General features: G+C 39.8%; 3 protein-coding genes across 4 annotated transcripts in view; 1 reads left to right on the top strand and 2 right to left on the bottom strand.

Moving 5' to 3' along the window:
* The window catches only part of frem3 (Fras1 related extracellular matrix 3), a 41,651-nt gene extending 33,199 nt beyond the window's left edge, over nt 1-8,452 (bottom strand). The window contains exons 1-2 of the mRNA XM_077570956.1: nt 3,457-8,452; nt 2,637-2,726 (exon numbers count right to left, since the gene is read on the bottom strand). Of these exons, the coding sequence (XP_077427082.1) occupies nt 2,637-2,726; nt 3,457-8,452 (5,086 nt within the window). The remainder of the gene's footprint in view (nt 1-2,636; nt 2,727-3,456) is intronic.
* Nucleotides 1-23,059, top strand: part of LOC144055184 (uncharacterized) — a 46,570-nt gene that overhangs the window by 19,370 nt on the left and 4,141 nt on the right. The gene's annotated exons all lie outside the window — the stretch shown is intronic.
* Nucleotides 11,288-21,293, bottom strand: LOC144055238 (uncharacterized). Of its 2 annotated transcripts, none has more exons than XM_077571048.1 (10): nt 21,164-21,293; nt 19,793-19,999; nt 19,422-19,505; nt 18,607-18,654; nt 18,428-18,507; nt 18,169-18,265; nt 17,611-17,703; nt 13,677-13,856; nt 13,423-13,538; nt 11,288-11,664 (listed from the first exon to the last, which is right to left on the bottom strand). In XM_077571048.1, exons 1-9 carry the CDS (start codon nt 21,195-21,197, stop codon nt 13,483-13,485), a joined length of 879 nt encoding a protein of 292 aa, XP_077427174.1. In that variant the 5' UTR covers nt 21,198-21,293; the 3' UTR covers nt 11,288-11,664; nt 13,423-13,482. The 2 variants fall into 2 exon arrangements, with proteins under 2 accessions (XP_077427174.1, XP_077427175.1); XM_077571049.1 differs by having other exon boundaries at nt 13,423-13,535.

The following is a 23,059-nucleotide window of genomic DNA, read 5'->3' as shown; positions in this document are numbered from 1 at the left end:
ATACTGTGTGTGTGTGTGTGTGTGTATATATATATATATATATATATATATATATATATAGATAGATGGATAGATTTTAACATATATAAATTACATTTTAACCTAAAAAAACAACAAAGATGGGGGGGAAAAACCCTCCAGGGATTTTGTAGGTGCACAATATTAAAAATATCAGCGTGGCCGTGTATGCAAGGGTGTACGCTTTAAATTACAATCCAAATTCTTAAAGTTTATGATACACCCAATTAAATTTTACAACATAACTCTGAATTGTGGGTTTTCTCAAATCTTGGCTGAAATCCCTTTTGAACCCTTTGTTTGCGACTTTATCCGTGTTTGCCATCTTGCTGGTGAGAAAAGCTGACCATCGGCATGTCCGTTCACGTCCGAAATACCTTCAACTGCTCCACACTCGACCTTTTTATCTCCAATCTGCCGGATGTGTGTGTTTATTTGTGTCAAGGTGTCCAATTATCCAGGTCTTGGGCTGTTTTGGTGTAAGCTTTGTGTCCCTGAAAAGTACAAGGCTACACCTGGTTCATCCTACGCCCACCCCCTCCACCTTCCGTCCCACCTCTTTCCTTCCTTGGCTGCAGGGAGACACCTAAATTAATCTGTTCCAGCCTTCCACAGCTCCCCCCCCCCAAAAAAAATAACCAAACTGTTGTTTTATATAGATTTTACTGAAGAAAAATAACCCTTATAAATTTGTAGAAATTTCCTTTTTTATTTATTTATTTATTTATTTTTTAATCTTCTTGCATCAATTGCATGGCCATTATTTTTGCCCTATTTTGAGTGCCCGCCTTGGCCACCTTGGGGCCATTTCTGACAAACAGATGTGTATCGGCATACTGTCCCTTGAGGTCTCAACTCCTCTCATCTAATCAGTACTGCGTTATTTTTTCTTCACAGAGGATAAAGAACAACAACATTACAGTGCGTACTATTATACTGTCTTTTTCGACGGTAATTTTAACTTTCTCTGGGTAATTAGTGTTTTGTCACGAGGGTTCGCCACAGAACTAATGGGAGCAATTAGTGTTAGCGCTACAGACCCCTCGTTAAGAAAAGTAAAAGAATCAATAAATGGCCCCTAATGCTAAATACTGACAAATTCAACTTTCCTGACAGCACTGGTGAGAATTGTTTTGTACGCGCAAGCTGTGGCTAAAATAGCGAGGACCACCTGTCACTTTTTTAATGCCCAGCCTGTGCTATATAAAGAATCCATATAATTTATGTATGGATATTAATGCCATATTTAAGGTTTGGATTACAATATATAGAGAGGATACTGTGACTTGGAAAGTAACTGCTGTGTCCAACTTTATTTGATTCACACAAAGCACATTTGATTGTATGCTACTTTTAAATCCAAACTGAGACAAATGGACTTGCTTTTCGTCGTGCGTAAACTTCCATGTTGAGTATGTAAAGGTACATTTTGTTTGCTGCGGCCTCTTGGCCAAGACTTGAAAAAGAGGCTTTTCATTTCAATTAGATATTTCCTGGTTAAATAAAGGTTACATTAAAAAAAAAAAATAGTTTAAAAAAAACAACAACAACTAAGGGTATCATCAAGAGGGTACGCTATCTTAAAAATGGAATTATGACCTGGACTAATAATTACACATTTGTTTTAAACATTAAATATATAAGCATTTCCTCCACAATTATTATTTTTATTTTTTTAACTGTAAAGCTAAACAAGACAAAATGTTACCCTCTTGTGCGTGCGCAAAAACTAAAGTCATGGTGGTCTGGTATGATTTATTTCCCTGAAATTCATTTTCCTTTCACAAAATAAAAATGTTAAGATGATTGACTACAAAATAAATATATATCCCTAAAAATACTTCAGAAACTCCAAGGGGTGTGCAAGATTTAATGTGTTATGATGGTCTCATAGTAATGCATTTTTATTATTTTTTCACCACCAATGTGTTTTTTAAAATCAAAAAAAAAAAAATCTAAAAAAGCAAACAAAACAAACGCTACCCTTTCATGCTTGTGTCAAAAAAACAAAATGGTGGTCTGAAATGAAAGATATGTATTAACATTGTTTTTATTATTGTTTATTGATTTATGTAATCATTTAATTATCTATTTTTAATCACTACAACTTTTCAACAAAAACAACTACCATCTTAAGTAAGATAATATAAACATTTATGCCCATAATTTTGAATTTTTAAAAAGAAAAGAAAAAATTATTTGAAAAACTCCCAAAATAGTGCACAAAATAAACTTCAACTAAAAATCATAGGCCTATAGTTAACATGCAAACATTTTTGGGAGGGGGCATGTTCTAAAGAGGGGGTGTGCCAACTCTCTCAGGATGCCAAGGCGGACGTGTGGCTTAAAAAGCCAGGCTCGAACCCTTTCTAAGCCATCAGGCCCTTCAACTGCCCGTGCTTTTTCTGAGTCGTCGTCAACTTTTTGGCTCAAGTGGCCCCTTGACCCAACCCCCAACCCGATGTCCTTTAAACCCGCCTCCAGCGGACGGTTCTGTATCGGGTGTCGGTCACAGCCAACTGCCTTAAATCTTTGTGATGCAAACAATTTGGTGAGAGTGACATTTTTACGTAAAAAGGAAAAAGCCACTTAGAGGTAATGATCGAAATGCTTCTTACCGTTGTCCTCAATGGTGAAGTAGAAGATGTCACTGGTGGCGTTGCTTCCGTCCAACAAGACGTAGCTGATCTTCATGTCGTTGATGTCAGCTGTTTGGCGGTACATGAACGTGTCAAGAGAAATACAAAATGTCAAAGAAGAAGCTCTAGAAGAAGTAGGCCATATTCACAGACCCCCAAGCGGCGATTAATATTATGATGACATCATGTGTGCCTCATAGCAAATGCCTTTCCCAGCTCATTTGAACAATTACATCTCATTTGGAGTTGGTTCGCGGAGTTTAATGTACCGTCTTTTATTCAACAAAAATTTCAGGATAAACCTAAAATTCACTGTAGGCTTTACAGGTAAACTTAATTTGACTCTGCCTTAAACCTTTTGTATGTTTAAGTGCTTCCTCTATCAAGGAGCCAAACCGCATTTCACAGCAGGTGTTTGACCCATGAATATCTTTCCTGGTTCAATTGAAATTGATAGTCCCCTTCATCATGTTGTTAATGTTTTCACATCATGAGACGAAGAGACACCTCATAATTGATCAACATTATCTCGCCACTGTGAAGCTTGAAACGGGAAGTTCCCAAAAAGAAGTGAGATTAGAGTGACACAGACTCGCTGTGTCATCAGCGGGTTGCAAGAGAGATAGGAATACAAGGAGACTGGAAATGTCACAATTTGTGAATTTTTGCCACCCAGCTCCTTGATAGAGAACATCAAGCTGTGTTAAAATATACTGAAACAATTTTGATGATTCTCAGCTACTATTGGCTACTAAAAATAAGTCTGTCAAGCGGATGGACGCGGGGTTTGTGCTCATACCTTGCGTGAAGGTCCTGATGCTGTCGTTGCCCGCGGCGGAGTTCATAATGAAGCCGTGCTGTGGCGCTTCCGACACGATGTACTTCAGGACGTCCCGCTGACTGTCACGGTCCTCCGATCGCAGGGCCTTGCTGGTGATCAGGAAGCCCACGTGGCCCGAGGGGAGTAGCCTGAGTGAACCTGCCGCCTTGTTGACCACAATCTGCGGCACGCCGTTGTCCACCGTGTTGATGTGAATGGTCATCATCTGCGGCCTGCGCGTCTCGTAAATGGTGTCGGGGAATACGTAGAAGTCGGTGTGGGTGCCGTCGGTGACCGTGAAGGAGAAGCTGTCCTCGCTGGTCTCGGTGCCGTCGTGCTTGTAGCTGACCAGGTTCTCGTTCAGGTCCTGCTTGGTGAATGCTGTGATGGGCCGGGAGTTGTTGAAAAGCAGCTGCCCATGCACCGGCACCTGCGTCACGACGAAGCGCAGCAGGTGGTCCGGCGTGTCACGATCCTCCACCGTCAGCTCGAACGGCGTGATGAGCTTGGCTTCGCCTTCCTCCACAGCTAGCTTGCTAATGGTCAAGACGGGCTTCTTGTTGTCCACGTCAGTGATGGACACCCGGAAGGTGCGAAAGACCGGATTGTAGCCGTCCGTCACCTCAAACTCAAAGCTGTCCATCTTCATCTCGTCGTCGGATGTGTGGATGTAGTAGATCTTGTTGCCGGCGAGCTGCATTTGGGTGAAGGTGGAAATGGGCACACCGGGGTAGTCGGTGCACTCCAAGTGACCTCTGCTCGGGGCCCGCGTAATGCTAAAGCTGAGAAACTCGTCAGGGCTGTTGATATCGCTGGTGCTGAGGAGGTCCGTGGTTAGTGTGACTTTGCCGCCTTCCTTGAGCGTCACTCCTTTGTTGATAACTTCTGGGAAGACCATGTCAATGCTTCCGATGTTGATGTAGAAGTAGCGATCAATGAGGGCGTTGATGCCATCTGTGACATCAAACTTGAGCAGGTCTCTGATTCCTTCCTGGCCTGTGTGCACGTACTGGATGAGCTGCTTGTCAACCTCGTCCTGCGTGAAGTTCATGCCAAAAGTGATGTTACCGAGGACGTCGCCAAAATTGCTGATGCGCTGCAGGTAGCCTTGGGCCGGACCGTAGCGCACAATGTAAACAAGCGTGCTGTCTTCGGAGTCCAGATCGGTAGCCTTCAGAATCCGGTTACTGATGACTTTAGTCTCACCAATCTCAACCTCAAGTCCGTCATTAATCGCCATCCTGGGTGTCTCATCATCAACCGGAATGACCATGATGAGCACTTTCTTCTCCACTGTGTGTTTCCCATCTGAGAGCCGTATCACAAAGCTGTCGTCTTTGGTCTCCGAGTCGTCGTGCTCATAGACGATATTTGAGGCCTCCTTGATCTGTTCCAAGTCGAACCTGTCCACCGGGATGGTGCCAGTGCTGAGCTGTTGGACTATGGTGCCGTGTTTGGGGTTTTTGACGATCTCAAAGTGCAAGTCGTCATCGGGGATGTCGGCGTCGGCTGCGTTCAGGATGGGCGTGTCGATGACCAAACTCATGCCCTCCATCACTATGAACTCACGAATGAAGATTTCCGGCTTCTCGTCATTGGCTGGAATGATGACGACCGGGAAGAAGTGTCGTTCAGAGAAGTTGATGCCATCCGAGCAGCGGAAGGTGAAGCGATCCTCCACGGGTTCGACACCTTTATGGATGCTTTGGACATAGTAGATATGCCCGAAGGCAACATCTTTAATGCTAAAGGCAGTGATGGCTGTCCCCGCTCGGGATTTCTCAGAGCCGGGAGCTGGGGAGATATTTTCCACGTAGCCAGATGAGGGCTGGACGATGATGGTACACAGGATGTCTTCGCTAATTGTGTCGATGTCCTCCGCTTGGATCTGGTCCAGTGTGATTACGTTCTTCTCACCTTCCAGCACGACAAACTGCCCCCCGACGCTAACAATTGGTGGGATGCTGTCAACAGGCAGGATGGTGACATGCACCGTCACTCCTTGGACCTTGTTACCACCGACCACCCACTGTTCAGACAAGTCAGACAGGGTGAGGTTGAAGGAATCATGTACTTTCACTGGTCCAATTTCCCCGGAGGTGTGCACATACACCACCGCTCCGTTGATGATGTCAGCCTGCGTGAACCTCTCAGCCGGGGCACCGTTGACCAGGATTTCACCCAGCCTGGGGGGCTCCTCTACAATGAACATCAACATGAGATCGTCTGTATCTTCGTCACGGCCCTTAATCACGCTGCTGGTGATTTCTGTGGCGCCGTTCTCCAGCACATCGATGGACGCGCCCACCACACCGGAGGGAAGCATGATGGTGGGGGTCTCGTCGTCCACTGGGTCCACAGTGATCTTCATGTTGATGGGCACCTCGTGGAAACCGTCACTTACATCCAGCTTGATGACGTCGTTGAGGGATTCCTCGCCGCTGTGGGTGTAAGCAATGCGGCCGTTCGCAATATCTTGGAGCACAAACGTTTCGCCGTTTGACATGTCTATGCCTAAATACTGCAGCCGCCCATGTTTGGGAACCTGACTAACTGTGAAAATGATATTTTCATCGTCTGTATCAGTGTCTGTGGCATGCAGATCTTTGCTGGTGATGACGTACGAGTCTCTTTCCATGATACTGAACCCTGGGTTCGTAATAAGCGGGGGTTTGTTGTCGACCGGCTGCAAGAAAATGGTGAACAGTCCATCAGCAGTGTTTCCGGAAGTGTCCTCCACGATGAACGTAAACTGAGCCACTTTTGGAGTGATGCCAAGCTCCTGGTCGGGGGGCTTGTACGCCACCTTGTGGTGATTGACCTGGGCCTGCGTGAACTCAGTGATTACAACATCTGGGTTGTCTGTCAGTACAATGTCACCCAGAGGCACCGGGTTGTTCTCATCCGTGTCAGTCGGAGGCTTAGTGATGGTGTACTTTAGGTCTCGGTCGTCGGAGTCTAGATCGCTGTAGCTTAAAAATAACTTTCTAAAGTACGTCAGTTCATACTCCTTGACCGTCATGTGAAGGGTGGTGCCGGGGGAGAGCTCCGGGGGAAGGTCATCTACGGGGTGGATTTTGACAGTGAACAACTGCTCGCCGGATTGATTGGGCGGGTCATTATCGTCATGGACCCGAAACACATGCTGGTCAATGACGGTGGTGGTGCTGTGACTTCCAACATGACGGTAGAATAGCTTCCCATCCATGATGTCCTGCTGGAACCATTCAGTCACCACCTGCTCAAACATCTCATCTGTCGCGCTGAACTTCCACAGGGTGGGGTCAAAGGGGGGCTCCACTTGCCGGAGCAAGAACTCCCCCACAACGGAGTAAGGCGCCTCCAGGATGAACTTAATGGTGGCGTCTTCCGAATCGATATCTGTTGCGCTCAGGATGAATGGGGAAATCTGCATGACTTCGTTCTTGAACAGCACCAGCCCAGTATTTGCATTAATGATGGGCGGCTCATCGTCAGTTGGGACAATCGTGATGGGAAACAAAAATTCAACTTCATGCTGGCCATCCGTCATGCGGAAAATGATGTTGTCGCTGTAAGTGTCACTCCCATCATGCTGGTACACTACAATTCTGGCGTCCAAGTCGGCCGGCGTGAAGAATTTCCTACGACCCCCAAGCACGCTCAGCTCCCCGTGCTTCAGGCCATCAATCACTGTTATCCTCACATCTTCCAGGTTATCTTCATCGCTGATCTCTAAATTTTGTGAGCTGGAAAGTGCTCTTGATTGCCCCTCAAACAAGAGCTGCCCCGTGTTTTTGGTGGCCACAGGGGCCAGGGTGTTCATGGGCTTCACCACAATCATAAAAGCAAAGGTGTCAGACGCAGCGCCGTCCGTGTCAACAATTTCAAACTCAAGCTGAAAGATCCTCTCCACTTCGGAGTCGTCCGAAGGTGGCTTGTAGGCTATTTTGAGATCTTTTATGTCCCGCTGGTAGAAGGATGTGATGGGCATGTTCTGGTCATCCGTGCTGATGATGTAGCCCTGCTCGGGGCCCAGAGGCGAGGTGACATTAAAAATTAAATCGTCCTGGTCCGACTCCACGTCTTCAGCGGCCAGCATGTCGCTAGTGATGGCAGTCATCACAAACTGATCCACCTCCATCATCATCATTGACACAAAGCTGGGTTTCGGCGCTGTGTTTTCTGCGCCCTCCCTGATCCGAACCATCATTTGGAAATGCTCTTGCATTATCGTGTTACCATCGTTGTCCTGCAGCTCTACCACCATGGGAATATAGTCTCTGTTTGGCGAATTGGTCTTAGCTGTGTGCTTGTAACGAATGCCCAGCTTCACAAATTCATCACAGTCAACCATCTGCCCGTTGTTGGGGTTATTAATAAGAGTGCCATACCTGGGGAGACCTCCGGCGCTGACCAACGTGGCAATCTTGCATTGCGTGACACCATCCTCATAAGAAAACTCCAGTGCCTTCTTGTCTATGGGGCCACTCTCGCCATTGAGCTTGTCCACGTTGATGGGCATATTCCTGATGAGGACCTCCAGCTGCTGGAATACAACCTCCACCTCCAGCATGAACGGGATCACCACCGTGTCCGTATGGGAGTCATAGCGCAGCTGCAGCTTTACCCGGTCCGTGCTGGGGCTCCGTGACCCAAAATGGGTGTATTTCACTTCATCGGGCGCAAAGGAACAAGGGAACCTCTTGGGGGTTAGCGTCCCCGGTCTCTGAGCCAGCGGGTCGTTGTCCAAAACTGTTACGTGGCAGCGATCCCCGGGCTGAACCTCTGTCACCAAGTCATTTATGGGATCCAAAAAGACAGATTTCCCCAACGGAACCCTAATCCCGTTGTTGGCGATGATGATGTTGTCTTCATTGGGTCCAGCTTTGTACTGGTAGAGGTGTGCTTGGTTAAAAGGCTCAGCCGAGGCCAGACACACGCCGAGCATGTATAGGAGGCACCTCCAGCGTGAACTTTGCAGACTAGCTGCCATGTCCACAGCTTTTATGTCTAAATTTCACTTAATGTAGGAAAAAAAATCCGCTCACAATTTGAACAAAAAAAAAGAAGAAAAAACATAAAACCTTCTGGTCCTCTCTCTTCTGTTGCCGCGTCCACACACAGACGCACAAGTGTGGTGAGTGCTGCTAGGGCTGCGCAGGTAATAATGAAACTGTAGACAGGGACCCTCGTTGGACCCTCCCTCCTGTCAGCACAGGGCAAGGGAGGGGGGAGGGGGGGGGGGTTGGAGGAAAGCCCCCTGCCCCCACGGCTAAATTAAGAAAGACCATTGGAGGAGGTTGTGAAAGTGTTCCTCCAACCAAGAAGCAACCTTCTATCCTCAAAAAGGTTTGGGAGGGGTGGGGGAGGTGTGAACTTCAGTGCGGGAGGCAATTTCGCGCGAATGGATTGCTATGTGTGTAATTGTTTGTCTGCAGCTGACAATAGCTAAAAGTTGCCTACACAAAAGTTGCTATTGTGCACCTCGACTGAAGGCGTCTTGGGACAGCCTAGGGGTAGGCGCGCTGGGGTGTGGTCCAAAAAATATCACTGTACAAAGATGACCAGTAAAAAACAGGTGTGATATAATACAATGTCTGTGAAATGTACTTTCGTTAACATCGCAACAGAAGTAGACTAGTTCTCATGTTTTTTATCATGCAAACATAATAAAAGCATGATGAAATAATATAAATAAAATGAAACATACACATGCAAACCGAATGCAATTGGTTCACAACACCGCCAGCGATGGAGTTTTCCTCACCCTTGGCATGGGGGGGCATAGTGGGGTCATGACATTGGGACGTCCCGGCACCAGAGTGTCTGCTGGTTGTGCTGTACAACGTGGGTAATAATCGGGCATCAGCTGGCAGAACAGGTGGGCCGGCACCCCGACGAAACGAAACAACTGAACTGACCTTCTTGCAAAAACGTCTAAAATTCTCATAGTAAATTTTTTGCAAGCAAAACATCCAGATTAGCCTTATTTTAGCCTTAGCTTCTGCATCCCTTTTGAATGTGTGCATGTGAACTCAATCTAGTGCACAAGGTCATGTTCAGATAAAAATACCGGGTCACCTTGTACGGATAATCTTTTGAGGTTGTGATTAGCGTGAGAGTTTCACACTGTCCTTTGACTTTTAGTAGTGTTTAAAATGGGACTCATCATTTTACAACGAAAATTGAGCTAAAAGTATAGAAAATGTAATCAATGTGTAAAAACTGCATAATAACTGTGTAATAAGCACACAATTCGTGGCAATGCCATGGAAAACTTGATCTAAAACACGGGCCAAATAGCCGAAATGCCATGCGCATTCTGTATCACGCTTTTCTAAAATAAAACTCGCTGCCTCCTCACTTGACCGGACGGAAATAAAAGCTTGCTAGGGTGCGGGTGTAACTATAGAAACAAACACACCAAGTGTTTTATTTATACTCAGTCACTCCTGGATTTTGCTCACATTCCCATCGTGGCGGAAGTTTATTTGGCACCATTCTAAAAGATCCTGCTAACTTGTAGCGTATTTTAAAGCATTCCGACCAATTGTGATTGTTGGGTCAACTCAGGGCCGTGTGTCACCCTTGACACACCCTAAAAAAAAGATAAAAATTTGTAATTATGCACTGCAAATGAACAAGTCCTTTATTGATGAAGTCCTGTAGATAGCTTCAACTGTGAGCGGTCGTATGCTAAACAGCCGCCCTGTAAATACACGCGTATTAATAGCTATGGCTACTGAGACCGGAGACGATTGGATGGGGAGGAAGAAGTGGTTTGGGTTCCGCTTCAATGCGGGCCGGCCATGACTGCGGTCGGCTACTTCCGTCACGAGCGCACCTCCAAATTTTCACCTGCTCGACGGCCGATTCAAGCATCCCGGATTGATATAGATCCCGGCCCATAGAAACGGACTGCTTTTAACCATTGGATCGCAACCAAATGCTAGGACACGTAACACAACGAGAAAGATGATACATAATCCTGCAGGAAGGTGCGCTGAGCACCCACAGGAATATTTCACGATCGGATTAAATTAATGGCACAACACATTCAAATTGAAATGTCGGCTTTTCTTTTTTTTTTTTACCGACAACAAAAACCTGATAGCTAATAATAGCTGAACTAATATATTGGCTAAACAAATGTTAGCTGCGTTGCTATCATGCTAACCCACTGGGAGACATCATAGTGCAAATGTTATGACACTGATACATGATGACTTTTTTACTCACCTAAAACAACCACGCTAGCTGCTAATAGCTTAGCTAATACCTTGTCAACGAATGTTAGCAACATAGCTAGCACACTAGCCAAATTAGAAAAACCTTACAAGAAACACTAGTTAATAACTTCACATTCAAATTGAAATTTTGGCATTAAAAACAAAACGAAACACTTAACTACGTTATCTAGTATGATGGCTATAAAAAAAAAGAGGGTAATTTTGTCCTTTAAATACCTTCAAGTGAATGTTACCAAAAACTATCGGTCAAAAATGGGCCGATTCTCTACTTGGGTCTATTTGACCCAACTTTGAGTCAAGAAATGGGTCTTTTAATGTAAAACAATTCAGAAATATTGGTCAGATCCTTTACTTAGGTCAAAAAAATTGGGTCATTTTGTATAAAACAACCCAGAAAGTGGATCGGTCCATTTTTGATCCATAATTGGGTTACTTTTTGACCCAACTGAGTGTTAACATTCAAATTGAAATGCTGATCCAAAGAAAGAAAGAAAAAACGAACAAAAAAGCTAGCTACTTGTAGAGTAGCATTACCTGAACAACATAGCTAACAATTTTGTTTTTTGGATTACAAAAAAAAAGGAGCAACATGTTCTTTATTGGACATTCACAAAATACTACAGCATTATAACAATAAGCATGCAAAATATACAGCCTTTTTCTCATTGCTCTATCTGACAAAAATGATCTCCAAAATAATAATATACAAATACAAAAAAACCACAGCAATTTTTAAATCTTTCTTTTTTACATTCTAGAATGTCACATGTGCAAGTATAACTACGCTGTTTGATTTATGATACATTCATGGAACAACATATAGCATGACATTGATTTAACAAAAGTTATTTGTAGATTTTTTTTTTTTCAAATTAGCAACCTTTTAGCTACCTTGGATGAATTATTACCACAAATAAATTGCTTCATTTCTGCAGTCGTTAGTCTCTTAAGTTACCTGGAAAAAGAAAGAAAGAGATGGCGAGTGCGTGAACGATGAAAGCGATGCATCCACTGCTATCTGCTTTAGCCAAGTTTATGTGGCCTCCTCTGTGAACTTTGACCTCCACACAGAAACAGCTGTTTGAGCAAGAGGCTAGCTGACATAATCCTACCACGCCACCATTGATGTGATTTACGCGTCTTAGCGAGAAGAGCCAGCAAATTGGAACATTCCGCAAGAGCATTGATTCAGGATTTGTCCAAATGTTGTTGTGCAATATTTTATTGTTAGCAACTCATACAAAAGCCAATCAATCGCACTAAATATTTCAATTGATTAAATTAATGTTTTTTTTTTAATACATTTTGGTATTTTTTTTGTAGTTAAGTTGATGTGTCGAATCTGCTGCTCTCCGTCATTCACTTGCATTTACCTAAAGTATGCTAGCTTCTGATTGGTTAGTGTGTAGTCAGCTGATGGGGGATCAGGAAGTGTTGTTGCTCTAGCTGCCGTGTATGACGGGTAAAGTTTGAACTAAGAATGAATCAGTCTCCATCTTGCCTTTTTCATTTTATAAACAGCGTCGCATTGATTAACCACAAACGAATCCTCACATTAGACTATAGATACGCTACGTGTATTTCTCGTAAATTTCAACGTTTTTTTTTCTCTCGCAAATTTGCGACTTTATGAAGTCACAAAAATTTGCCACTTTATAAAGTGGCAAATTTGCTAGTTTTTTTCCTCAGAATATTGGCCCTATCCTCTAAAAAAAAAAAATATATATATATATATATATATATATATATATTTATACATGGCCTTAATACGCCGTCTTATATTCCCACCTGGTTTTGGGAGCCTGACAAAAAAAGAGTCAAAGTTGAAAGGCCGTTCATCATCAGGGCGCTGTCGAGTAATGCTTGTTTGCTGACAAGTCATAAACTACAGCGGCATAATTAGGGAAACGGGGAAGCGCAGCATGTTATTTTCCTGTCAGTACCGCCGGGCTTTCATGTTTGGCGGCTTGTCCAAGTCGAGAAAAAACTATGGCTGGACTTCCATGGACAAAAAAAGGACACGGGGATTTTTCTTGGAGAGAGCGCTTCGTGTTGGTAGTTCGCAGACAGGTCAAGGACCTTTGTTTTTACTGCTGCCTTTACGGCAAACAAATGTTATTGTAGCGTATATAACAGTGGCAGACTAGCAATGCAAGTGCAGGCTAAGCAGTTTAGAGCAGGTAATAACGCGGCAGCACAGCTGGGAAGAACGGTCGGGAAGTGTCCTCCCCTCACAAGGGAACAGCTGGTCGTCTCCCCTTTCCGACCGCAAACCATTAAATTGTAGGAAGAAAAAAAAACATTTAATAAACATCATTGGGGGGGGGGTCGTTAAAAGGGAAGGTAGCTATACACATCGCACCTGTGATTTTTTTTTTTTTTTGTGTGTGCTGAAAAAGCAGTTTCTGTGCCCAGTCATTGTATTTTTCAACAGTGGTGTCCAAAGTTTGTGACATTTGCTCGCTATGCCTTATGCCAGTTACATTCGATAAATTAGCCACACGGGTGGTTATGGGTCCATGTTGTGTCAAGAAGACACGTTAGCCACGTTAGCCACGTTAGCTATTGGCGTAGTTGCGGCTAAGGTGTGTTCAGTACATCTGGAAGTAAATCTTGTTAGTCAGATCTAAAGGCGTGTTAGCAAGTCACGTTAGCTACATGCTAGCTATGCAAAAAAAAAATCAAGTCTATGGTGTGCCATTGTGTGACTTACCGTGTTAAAGAAGATCATCACGACCAAGCTTTTTTTTTTTGGGGGGGGGGGGGTCATTTCTCACACCTGGCTGTCGAGAGAAATCTCCCAAAAGGTGGTTGACATTTTGAAATCTGCTTTAATGACAAACAGTGTGACAATTGAGTGCCGACAATACTGTATGTTCTCCTAGCAATTCGATTGGCTACTAACTAACTAACTAACTCACTAACTAACTAACTAACTAACAGCTGCGTTTGTATGAAACATGCGACCTTTCTTCTGCGTCACGTCGGAATTGTTGCTGTTGTTCTCGTTCTTCGGACTCTCCTCGGCGGTACCGTGGGAAGATTGTTGGTCTGGTTCGTCGGGTTTCACCGCTTCGCCATCTTTGGCGTTGTTCCGCGAGTCGTCAGCAGGTGGAGCTGGAGACTCGGTTTCAGTTGCCGCTTCAGCTGGAAGGGGGGCAATAAACACAAATTGCTCTCTTATTGCTTCCTGTGCACTTGGAAAATGGCCGATGGTCCAGGTGAGGAAATCAGAGTTCCACATTTTGATATTGAGATGATTTCTGTCTAACAGTTTGATATGAAGTACCTCAAAGCGATACGTGGGTAACAGTACAAATATCTGAACAGAAAATAACTTTGGTAGAAGTTTGTAAAATGGTCTTGTAGAATATTAATCTGAGTAGTACTTGCTGTGCTTCAGTCTAAAAAGTTTATACATTTGAAAGGTTAGTTCTCAACATAGACGGAATAATAAGATGGTGTGAAAACTTGCGCAACCACATCATCTAATTAAAAAAAAAAAAAAAGTACTTCCCCTCTTGAAAAGATTTAAAAAAAAAAAAAATCAATTGAGGCTATAGTTCACATTAGGGCCGCAACGAATTTTAATAATGCCTTAATCTGGCGATAATTTTGTCAATTAATTGATGTATTAGGTAAAAACAAGTGTTAATTTCCCTCCATTTATTAAAAACAGGCCATTATCTCACATTGGCAGAGAATGCACAAATGTAAATTAAGGCTAATGGCAATTAAGATCCAGTTACAGGTTTTGTCCGTCAGAAAATCAGCAAAAATTTTGATTGTTGTTTTCCGAAGTAGAAGTAGATGTTGCAAATGCCTTTTTTTTTTTTTTTTTTTTGAGAAAAAAAAACGAACAAACAAAAATTTTAAAGGAGGACTACAGGAATCTGACAATATTTTCTTTTGAGAGGCTGAAATTCTGAGGATTTGGACCATTTTAAGTTGAACAAGATTTCTAAACAATCAATGATCCAAAAATAATTAGCAATTCATTTGATAATCAATTTGTTAATTCATTGATTAATCGTTGCGCCTCTAGTTCCCATTGTTGGTGGGAACGGTTTTGAAATAATTTATCCTGGTCTTTTTTTTCTTTTTTTTACATCACAACACCTGGGATTGAAACAGGGGTGTGTAGACTTTTTATAAACCACTCTATTATTAGAAGTGGAAGAGTGCTGTGTATTTAGATAGTTAAAATATATATATATTTTTTAGTTTTAATTGATTTAGTTGACATAGTAACAGTATATATTTTATGAAGTAATGAAGTAATGAGGAGCATTGCAAGTAGCCAGAAATCCAAATATTATAGCCAAGTTCAGATATGTAAAAATTCTACATGACTACTAATTAGTGAACAGCTCAGACATGCTGCAGCTGTTGGATGCTGTGGGAAAGTTAGGCGGACACGTAATTATGAGACCAGGGAGGCTTAGGTGCAGGGAAAGCAGAGATTAGCGCCAGCATCATTACAAGGTAACTCACCATTACAAAGAATGGACCTTGATCTGGTTGAACTCATAAAGGATCGGTTAAAATTCGGATTTTCTGTAAAACTCTGTGGAGGAAGGTGCACGGGTCAAGTAAGAATTTTTTGAGAGCAACCGTAAAATTGCAAGGACGTCGTCATATTTTTGGACACAAAGTTAATGTTACAAAAAAATCTGTTTTGTCTAAATGTTTTTTTTTTTTAACTGTTTCATTCACATTTTGTCAATTTGAGCTTATTAAAGGTTATTTTTCATTCGTTTTCATCAAAGCTTTGTTTCATCAAAGTGTCGTTTCCGAAAATTTCACTCAGCTGAAATCATGATGAAGACAAAGAAATTGATTGCTGTAAAAGTGTTACCGTTTGAAAGACCGTCTTTTATTTAATAACTGTTATTAATTGGATTATTAGTGTCCAGTTCCTGGCATCCCTTTAAATGATTTGGTTCACCTAAAACATTCACTTGGCCCCCTTGATGCTTTAATGGCTTGTTTTTCCCGTGAGAGGAAAGATTGTCCCTTCTCGTTCCAAAGTGGCCATCAACAACGTCCGCTCAGACAAAGTGCTGCCTTAAGGCCGTGAGGCAAGCTCAAACATGACAGGACGTGGAAGTTAACTCAGCACAGAAAGAAAGAAAGAAAGAAAGAAAGAAAGCCTTTTCCTATGTTGTGGCCATCTGGTCACTCCAAGATGAATTAGTAACCAGCAACACAGTTGCCCTTTTGTCAACAGGGTCCCTCATGTGGTAAACGGGATTACTGCATAGCACAGCCACAGTGAGGCCTCAAATCAAACAATAACTGTTAGCGAGAGCCACTACATCGTGATAACTTACATTGATGTTTCTGCATTTGGCAATTTATTATTATATTATATTATTAGTATGGGATTTTTTTTAATGGGCTTTAGGTGAACTGCGCACATACACATACTCACCCACATACAAAAAATAAATAAATAATATATATATATATATATATATATATATGTGTGTATATGTATATATATTTAAAAAAAAACATTTATTAAATTTTTTTAATTTATTTGTTTGTTTGTTTTTTAAAAAAAAGGAGAGCAATGATGATGTCAAATCGAATGAACAATACTGAGCTCTTAAAAAAAAAAAAAAAAATCAAACAATAACAAAAATAAAGTAAAAAAAATACAGGGGCATCATGTGTGTGGGGGAATTATAGTTTTATAAAAATGACAAAAAATGACATTAGTCTTTTTATTATCGGAATGAAGTTGATTTAATGGAGAGGGAAAAAAAATCAACCTCCGTAGAATAAAATTGAAATATTATGAGAATAAAGTGAAAATTATGAAAATAAAGTCAAATTATAACATGCAAAAATTGTAGATTTTTTTTTTAATAATGAAAATTTGTCTTGTAAGGCAATCAGAATGAAGATGTGTTTAAGGGTTAGAAAATTATGAAAGTGGAGGTTATAAAAAATAATGTGAAATTACTATATCTGTATGCAAAAAAAAATGGAAGCTCTATGATAATTAAAAAAAACATTGACTTTAGTCTTATAATTGCTATCGAAATAAAGTCATGTTTATGATGGAAAAAAACAACATATTCAGAGAATCGAGTCAGAATACGAGAATAAAATGAGCATTATGAAAATAAAGTCAAATTATGTGGAAAAAAAAATCTTGGTTTTATGAAAAAATAAATAAATAAAACTTGACGTTAGTCTTGTAATTATTGTCGGAATAATGTCATGCTAATAGGGGGGGAAAAGTTAGAAATATTAGGTGAATAAAGTTAAAACATTAGAATAAAATTTGAATATTATACAAATAAATTCAGAATTTTATGAGAATTTTCAAATAATATTTTGACATTCTTTTAGTATTCGTCATAGTTAAGATGAACATTTGAGAATAAAGTTATGATATAACATCATAAGAATAAGTTTAAATTTTACAATAAATATATTTCAACTTCATTCATATAATTACTGCAGCATTCATAAATGATAACAACGTCAAAATATTACATGACAAAAGCTGAATACTGCATGCGGAAAAATTTACTTTATTCTTATAGTTATCATATTAAGTCATATTAAGGGGAATAAAGTCAAAATATCAGGAGAATAAAAACATAATTAATGATTTCCTTATTGATTTATTTGTGTAAAAAAATATTGGAATAAAGTTTTTTTAAATTGTGGGAATGAAGTCATTTGGACTTACTCTGAAATTGTTAGAATGAAAAATATTGTACATTATTCTAAATGACAGCAAATCCGTGAGCAGACTTTTCAAATATGATATGCGACAATGAGTAAGAGTAAACTTCTGTACAGTAGCGTGCACTTCCCTTTTTTAACGAGTGCTAATCTTAAGAAAGAGGAAGTTAATTCATCACAAAAGTCACTCTCTTACCTTTCGGCTCATCTTCCTCCTCGTTTTTTGGTGCTTCTTCTTCTTTTTCGGCTTCTTTTGACCTCTTGTCTCCACTTTCAAACGTCTGCAAACCTGGAAGAACAATCTTTAATGTTTGAATGCCAGTTTTTGTGGTATAAAAAAATGAGATCAGGCGAAATCATTTAAAATGTTTTCCACCCGTAATATAACCTATAACCCGTATAACTCAATTGAAAAATAACAGTAAGATAGATAATAGAGCATCTGAACTTTATTTGGGGTTAATTACACACTTCAAATGTATTTGAATGTGAATGGTTAATTCTCAGCACAGCCACATCCACAGTCACAGGAGGGTGTGCACACTTGTGCAACCACATTATCTCAATTGCTTACTTTTACTTCCGTTCTGGAAAAGTATTATTTTTTTGTTTGTTTGTTTTAAATGGAGTTGCACAGATGGTAGTTCATGTTGGCACAAGGTTGGGAATGATCATCTCTCAATCTGGTATTTGGGCGGGGGTGTGTAGACTTTTTATATCCACTGTACTGTATGTCATCAGTGTGTAGACCCACCATTTTGTGGCGCGGTGTCGTTGGCTAACATGGGCTCCACGGGGCTCAGAGGGACGTTGGCTTCATCTGCTCTTGAGGAGAAGTCGACAGCGTAGCGCTGAAACACAATCAAATAGTCAAAATATCAGCTTTTTATTGTGTGAAAAAAAAAGAAGGAACTTTAGTCTTGTAAAATTCACTTCTTTTTTTTTTACACAAAAACCTGGCATTTCAACATGGCTGTGTCGACTTTTTCTAGCCGGTCGCCTCTTGTACGAACCTTTGCTCGCCTTTTGGAGATGTAGCAAGCAATCCCGAATCCGACGGCTACCACGATGATCAAAATAAGAATGATGATGCCTTAGAAGAATGAATAAGGTTGATAAATAGTACATTTGTAAAAACACTCATAATTATTTCATTAAAAAACAAACAAAAAAGTAATAAAGGCCAACTCACCAGTAGTGTCATAGCCTTTGTTAGTGTTAGGCTTTGCTGTGGTGGTACCTGTTTGAAAAAGATATGTGGCTGAAAATGCGGATTTTCCTCGTTAAAGTCACCATGATGAGATTTAAAATCAACTTGATGAGATTTTAAATTCTCATGGCAAGATTTCAAGTCATCATGATGAGATTTCAAGTCAACATGGTGAGATTTAATCACATGACAAGATTTTGAATCCTCATAACGAGATTTAAAAACCTCATGACCAGATTTAAAGTCAACCTGATGAGATTTAGTCACATGATGAGATTTAAAATCATCATGAGATTTAAAGCCGCCATGGCGAGATTTAAGTCACAATGACGAGATTTGAAGTCAACATGATCAGGTTTGAAGTCAACATGACAAGATGTAAAGTCATCATTATGAGATTTAAAATCCTGATGACGAGATTTAAATTCAACCTGATGAGATCTTGTCACATGGCAAGATTTAAAATCATCATAACGAGATTTAAAGCCGCCATGATGAGATTTAATGTCAACATGACGAGATTTAAAGTCGCCGTGACACGATTTTAAATCCTCATGACGAGATTTAGCCAACTTGATGAGATTTCGTCACATGACGAGATTTAAAATCATCAGAATGAGATTTAAAGCCGCCATGGCGAGATTTAAGTCACAATGACAAGATTTAAAGTCGTCCACTATTACACTAAATTTTTAGCGGCAGCCATCAAATTTGAAATCACTTTGCCGCGAAATGACAAAACGGAGTTAGCCCACTTTAGTTGTGAGTGGCTCCTATGTGAGAGGAAAGTGACTTACTTTTGTCCTGCTTTTCTGTCATTTTGGTGGAAATGGTCAGGGGTGCAGGTGTGGTCTCATAGGATGTTCCTTCAGTTTTGTTACCTGGGTCAAGAAGATCCCATTTTAGCTACATCGATATTGTACAGCCCAAAATAGAAGGTTTGCGCAATTTGCAGTTCAGAACACATTTTGGGAACAAAAATTCAAACGGCCGCCATGCTTGATATCGTATTGATATCACTTACAATATAGTATCAAAATCGTTATTGGCGTTATTGATAAACAACAAGCGAAAATATTTTTTATCATGTTTTTTTTTGTGTGTGTGTTATCAAAAGATGGCAAACCCATCCCGAAGACACAGCGAATATTTTAGAAGTTTTGTATACCGTTCTGATTTGTTCCAGGCATGACGGGAACACTGGCGTTCTTGTAGCTCATGGTGCTACTCATGATGGTGTCGTTGCTGTTTTCGGTAGTATCAGATTTGATACCATTTTCTGCCATTGCGCCAGCCATGGTGAAGTTTAGTCCTTTCGATTCCGTCGTCAAGCTGGGAGGCGTTTGCGATGCCGTGAACGAGACCAAAGTCACGCCTGCGGGAAGACAAACGTTACTACTGCCGATACTATTGTAATAATAATAATAATAATAATAATAGTAAATGAATAAAATAAAATAAATTAAATGAAAACTATATTTTAAAAATAATAATAAAAAATATATAGATTAAAATTAATAATGATAAATATGCATTTTGATTAATATTTTCTTTGGAGTGGGGACTTTCTAGTTTGATCTACAGATATTACAGATATTCGTCACTTAAGACTAAAAAAGAAAAACAATGAGGAAAATATTAATTAAAAATAAATACAATCAAAATAAAATAATAAACAAAAAATTGCAATACAGGATTATCCCTGTAATAATGCAATTTTTTGTTTTATTAATGGGTGCAAACAAAATGTAATTTTTTTTTCGCACTTTCAAATAAATGTACAACATAAATGAGAAGCAAATATTTAATGATAATTAGAACCGGAAAAATAACACATTAAAAAAATTTAATATTCATAAATTCGATATAATGATCTATAAATGAGAAAAACAAAGCATTTTAATCAATAAATGTCAACTGATGTAAACTGTGTCATCTTGACTATAAATTGCATATGATAAAAAAAAAGTCGCTTTAAAACAAATTAAGAGAATAAACAGAAAAACCGCAACACATTTTTTTTAATCAAATAAAATATCTTAAAATTATAATAATAAAAACAAAACAATTTACAATAGTTACTTTATGGAATTAGGTTATGGGTTTGATCACCTGCCCTAGAGTGAATTCAATGTTTAAAAAAAAATACCAAAGAAAAATTTATATATTTTTTTCAACACAAAAATGACACATATAAAATGTCAATAAGATACATTTCATATACATTAAAAACCACCAATTAATATAAGTTTTGGCTTCTCTTATTAGTCTAACTGACTGATGTTTATTGGGAGTTTACTCCATGTACATAATTCAGTGATGGTTGTTTTTAAGTGTTCTATAAATAAAATTGAGTTGAAGATCACTTTGTGCTTTTCAAACAAATTAAATAAATAAAAACATGGCAATTGTGAATCAACACACGTTATATAAAAATAAGAAAAGTAATATATTACATCACTACCCAATATCACGAACCAATTCTCAAAATCCCAACCTAGTATGATGAAGTCCGTTTATAACACACACAAAAACTTACCCAGCGTAACCAAGGACGCCGCAAACGCGATCATGATGCGCGTGAAAGCAATTAAAGTCTAACAAATATGGATGAAGTGTATCGTTAGGCCTTGTGCTGCAAGTGAGGAGTAGCCGGAAGTCAAAAAGAGGATGAAGGCCGCAGACCGCACGCAGCAGGATGCACCCTCGCTTGCTTCAAGTGCTCCAAACCACAGGAAGCGCTCAACTATTACACGGTGCCAGGAAATCAATGTCGTCACTTTCTAATTACGCATGAGCAACTTTTTCTTTCTTTCAGTCTGACTTGAACATTTCAAACAGTCTGACGATGTTTGACAACTTGAAACAGGACTCACCGTTGCATCATTTTTATCATTACATTGAGATACTTAAAGTATCATTTTTAGACATAATTTCAGCCCTTAAATTTTTCAGAATGTTTATTTTATTTTATTTAAATGTCTTATTTTTTTTTTATTGTTTTAAAAAGACCTCCTCTTCCATCTGTTAGTACTGCTTTTCACTCACTAGGTGTCGCTGTAGTTTTAGGTAAGGACAACCCAGTGTAGTTTGACCCAGAAGGGCTAAGAAAAAAAGACTTATACTTATCTTTTATTAGCAAGTTTTTATTATTGTTATTCTATTGAAAATAATATGATACAATAGTTTTTTTTTGTTAATTCGATTTTTTCAGTTGTTGCTATTTAACCTTTTTTAGCGACGCGCATTTTTAAGTTATTTTAGGAATTTTATAACACATTTCAAAATAAAAAAAATCAATTATATACAGTATCATACATAGATTTGATTAAATCTATGTCTTCTCAATTATTAATTTAGATGAATCTTTTAAATAGTTATATATATATATATATATGTTTGTAAAAAAATGATTTATAAAGATTTAGATTTTTTTTAAACACATACATTTTCACAATTCAATTCAAGCGTATTTATTTATTTAGTTATTTTAAAATTGCTATTGTTAACAAGCTTAAATAAATGTAACAATTAATAGATACAATTTTGGGGGCGACTGATTATAATTTGACTTTAATAAACATATTTACCTTTATATAATCAAATGATGTTTTAAAAATATTTTTTAAATTGTCCTCCTTTTCTATTTAATTATTTTTTGTTTAATTGTTACTCAGAAAGCCTCTTGACTTTTTATTTTATTTTTGTGTGTGTTGGTTAGGAACAGATATTTTAAGTTTTTCTTCTTTCTGTCCCCTTTCATTTATTTTTCTGAATAAAATGTTATGTATTAGCTATATTCATCTATTTATAGTTATCTTTAAATGTAAAATATTTCAAAATCCTTTAAATATACATCATTATTAGGTTAGTTTTTAGTTGCAATTTCATTTTATTTCCGTTCCGTGCAGGATGGAGGACATGAAACAGTACTGCATACTGTATATGAAATTTAGTGTTTTCAAATATGGTTCTGTTTTTTGGGAACATGCTCACCAAAGTTTGCACAAGGACTCATCCTCACTTTATTCAAGTGGGGGTCCGCTCCTTGGCGAAAGACCCTCACCCATGGCCAACCTCAGGCAGCAGCTCGCAGGCTGAGCTGGAGCTCGGTAGATGAGCTAATCGTGGACAAGAGGAGGAGGAGGAGGAGGAAGAGGAGAACGTTTGTATGTGTGTGAGCAAGCGAGCTGGACCACCCACCCGGCACAGGATTCACAACCCAATCTGTTGACCCGGCTCCGGGCGAGACTCTCCCCGATTGTTTCCGAGCAGGAGGAGGAGCGGCTGAACAGTGAGCTGCGTTTCTACTCTCAGGACGCACAAAAGGCGTCTGAATGGCGTCGGTGGGTGAGCACTTGTGGAGTGGCCCGCCTGCCATCGCTACTGCCCTCCTGCCTGCCTGACAACCTTTTCGGCCTGACACATCTGTGGA

Source organism: Vanacampus margaritifer, chromosome 7 (genome assembly GCF_051991255.1).
Source record: "Vanacampus margaritifer isolate UIUO_Vmar chromosome 7, RoL_Vmar_1.0, whole genome shotgun sequence".
NCBI lineage: Eukaryota > Metazoa > Chordata > Actinopteri > Syngnathiformes > Syngnathidae > Vanacampus > Vanacampus margaritifer.
This window is presented reverse-complemented; position numbering and strand designations above follow the sequence as displayed.

Excerpts from the sequence above, each read along its gene's own strand:
- LOC144055238 (XM_077571048.1), bottom strand. The coding sequence starts at position 21,197 with ATGATCGCGTTTGCGGCGTCCTTGGTTACGCTGG. Across the intron at positions 18,655-19,421 it reads GACAGAAAAGCAGGACAAAA|GTACCACCACAGCAAAGCCT; the intron begins GTAAGTCACTTT and ends TTTTTCAAACAG. Across the intron at positions 13,857-17,610 it reads GGAGGAAGATGAGCCGAAAG|CTGAAGCGGCAACTGAAACC; the intron begins GTAAGAGAGTGA and ends CCCCCCTTCCAG.